The sequence below is a fragment of the Wasmannia auropunctata genome, unplaced genomic scaffold (assembly GCF_000956235.1).
Source record: "Wasmannia auropunctata unplaced genomic scaffold, wasmannia.A_1.0 LD334339.1, whole genome shotgun sequence".
NCBI classification, from domain to species: Eukaryota; Metazoa; Arthropoda; class Insecta; order Hymenoptera; family Formicidae; genus Wasmannia; species Wasmannia auropunctata.
The window spans coordinates 104-3,548 of NW_012028551.1; the positions used below are offsets into that span (position 1 = coordinate 104).

General features: G+C 30.0%; 1 protein-coding gene across 1 annotated transcript in view; it reads left to right on the forward strand.

Annotated features, from left to right (window-relative positions):
• Positions 1-423: 423 nt before the first annotated feature.
• LOC105458751 (zinc finger BED domain-containing protein 1-like) overlaps positions 424-3,445 on the forward strand; it is a gene marked incomplete at its 5' end in the record, with an annotated part of 11,608 nt that continues 8,586 nt past the window's right edge. The window contains 2 exons of the mRNA XM_011704271.1: positions 424-480; positions 1,111-1,568. Of these exons, the coding sequence (XP_011702573.1) occupies positions 424-480; positions 1,111-1,568 (515 nt within the window). The remainder of the gene's footprint in view (positions 481-1,110; positions 1,569-3,445) is intronic.

Consider the following 3,445-nt stretch of genomic DNA (forward strand, 5'->3'; position numbering starts at 1 on the left):
CACGACCGCCACCAACGTAGCTTGACTTCTGTGATCGGGAACTGCAAACTTCGTGATGATCCTTGACTACTCGATATTAATGAATACATATCCGTGATAGATCAGATCAATAAAGTTATCCAAAAGATGAAAATATTTTTTTTATAAATGTTAACATACAATAACATGATAGATAGTCGAAATTACGACAGTAAAATACAAATAAGTTCAACACAATGTAAAATATTGGATCAAGAGAAACGATAGTAATACATTATCGAGTAATAATATTTATTACTCAATTTAGATTTCGAAAAACTATAATTATAGTTTACTATTTATAAAAATAGTACTCAATAACTATTTATTTAAATTAATGAAATATAAATAAATATAAAAGTGTAAGTCACATTAGCTTTATATTCTCCTTAATACTTTTTGCAGACTGTAGTTCCAAGTACGAGTACAGGAATTATTCATTCGTCGTCGCAGACGAATCAGGTAGCAAATAATTGTTTTTAATTTGTTTATTGTAAATTTGTTAATTGTAATTTGTTTACAGAAGTATAACATGTATATGCTTATGCATTTTTATCATAAATTTGTAAAATATCTTAAAAAGTAAAATGTCTTTGTAGGATAAAGCAGCGATATTTGAAAAATCACTCTCTACAGTCTCTACGTCAAATCCGCAAGTGGCAAACTTAAAAAGTTGTAATTATCACAATTCGCAGCCACACATTAGCGATGCTATGTTTAAAATAAAATCATTCGAAGATAAACTGTTCATATAATAACATAAGCTTTCATTATATTATAAAATGTATACTTGCTCTAAATCTATATCTGGATTATGTCAGACATTTAAAAAACGACATTATGATAATTACAAATACAAACAGAAATATGAAAAAGTATAATCAAACATCGATTTTTAAAAGAATTATAATGTTTGTAGTAAAACTTATAAACTTACAAGAAATTTTTTCAAGTTTTATTTTTTATTCATCTATATATTTAGTATATTACTTTCTTTTTTATTGTATAAAGAATATTTATAATAATTGAGCACACGTCTATATCTGCCATAATTTTATAATAAAATAATTGACTTATTTTTTATATTTGCAGATGGTAAATCTAAAACTGCAGAAATCACAAACGCTCTGTTATTTATGGTCGCAAAGGATAATATGCCTTTAAATTCCGTTGACAAGGCGGGTTGTCGGTATTTATTAAAGGTTTTCGCTCCACTCTACAAGATCCCAGGACGCCAGCAGTTTACGGATTTAATGGATAAAAAATATGAGGTCTTGTCACTTTTAGTCAAGCAAAAACTTGAAACTGTAGAGAGCATTACACTGACATGTGATGTGTGGACGGAAGTGTTGAATACGGTCAGCTTTTTAGGCATATCTGCCCATTATATTTATAACAACGTATTAACGTCCACAACGATGGGTGTTTTTGAATTAGATCAGTGGCATATTGGAGAGTATTTAGGAGAAGTACTATTATCCGTGTGTAATAATTGGAACATGCCAATATCAAAAATTAAAGCTGTAGTAACGGATAATGGTGCAAATATAGTGAGCGCGGTCCGTCAAGTTTTCGGCAATGATAAACATTTATCGTGTTTTTCTCACACGTTAAATTTAATCCCCGCAAAAATGTTTAATAATCTCCCGGATTTGAAAAGTCTAATAGAAAAAATAAAAACAGTGACTTATTTTAAACACAGCGTCGTTGCGGCAGATGAATTTCGAAAAATTCAACGAGCGAATTTTTTTGAAACACCGTTAAAGTTAATTCAAGAAATTTCGACTCGTTGGTCATCTACGTTTTATATGTTAGAAAGATTTTTACAATTAATTGATCATATCACGCCTGTACTTATAAAATTAAAAAACTCGCCAAAAATTCTGAGAGTTTTTAAGGTTGCAACTGTAAACGAGTGCATAAAAATGTTGCAACCATTTGAGCAAATGACAAAAGAAATTTGCGCAGAAAAAAATGTTACTAGTAGTAAAACTATACCATTGGTATATTTACTATATGATAAGATTCATGAGCTCCAGCCAGAATCAGAAATTGGCAAAAATTTTAAAACATACATTTTGCGTGAAATAGATTCTCGGTTTTATTTTATTGAAAACAATGAACTTTTGGCCATAGCCACAGTTTTGGATCCACGTTTTAAAAAAATGTATTTTCGGTCTAATTTAGCATGTGCAAATGCCATTTCGAAAATAAACAAATTAAAGATCTAACACAAGTTTTTATTAAACACAATGAGGTTCAATCTTCTTTACTAATTGTAAGTAAAGTAGACGAAGATGAGACATCAAGTCTGTGGTGCAATCATAACGTTTTAATAGCTAAAACGAATAATAACATGAATGAAAATAATTCTGGATCTTTACATATAGAATTAAAAAATTACTTAAGTCAGCCAATTCTACTATTAAAAACTAATCCAATAGAATATTGGGTTTCCCTTAAAAATATAAATAAACACTTAAGCAATATAGCGTTTAAATATTTGTCTGTAGTAGGGACATCGGTTCCATCGGAACGAATGTTCTCACGAACAGGAAATATTATGACGGATAATCGTAGCCGTCTGAAAGGTGACCGGTTATCCCGATTATTATTTCTAAGTTCATTAGATATTTCTGATTGGCATTTAGCACACTAAAGTTTTGTTTGTAAGTTCAACATTTGGATTTCGTTCATATGATCATTAGATAGAAGTTATTATATTATAATAGAATAGAGGCCTAATGGCGTTATTACGTGTAATTACATATATATGTATATTTTATGTATGTTCATTACTTATTCTTACAGGCGTTTTATGTACGTTACATAATAAAATTAAAAAACTTGTGCAATAAAATATAAAAATTGCAAAGTATGTATATATTTATTAATTTTTATAATCTAAAATATATTAAAGAAATAAAAATAAACCAATAATGTATCTGTTATATGCAAATTAAACAATTAGACATCGATTTTTTAGATCGATCTTACAATTAGCTAAATCGATTCTTTGACATTTGATTTTTTGGTGAATCGATACTTTTAGTTACGATTCAGATCTAGGGATGGGCGATGTACCATCGATTATGTTAGAATCGATGTTTTTTTAGTAAATAATCGATGTTTTAAAATTCGATTAATTGATACATCGATGTTTCTCATTATAACATCGATGCATTTGCATCTTATTGCCCTATAAACGCGTTCGAGAAGCACATTCAAATTGTCAGCGACGTCAACGCCAGAAAGAGGTATGAGAGCGGTCATCCCGGCGTTTTTCGCAACACCGGTAAAAGTTTTGACCTCCCCGTATGTACATTAGCGCCAATTGCTTCCACTTTTGAGATGGAACTACGTACACAGCCAATGACAATGGCTGTGTACGTAGTTCTATCTCAAAAGTAGAAGCAATTGGCGCTAG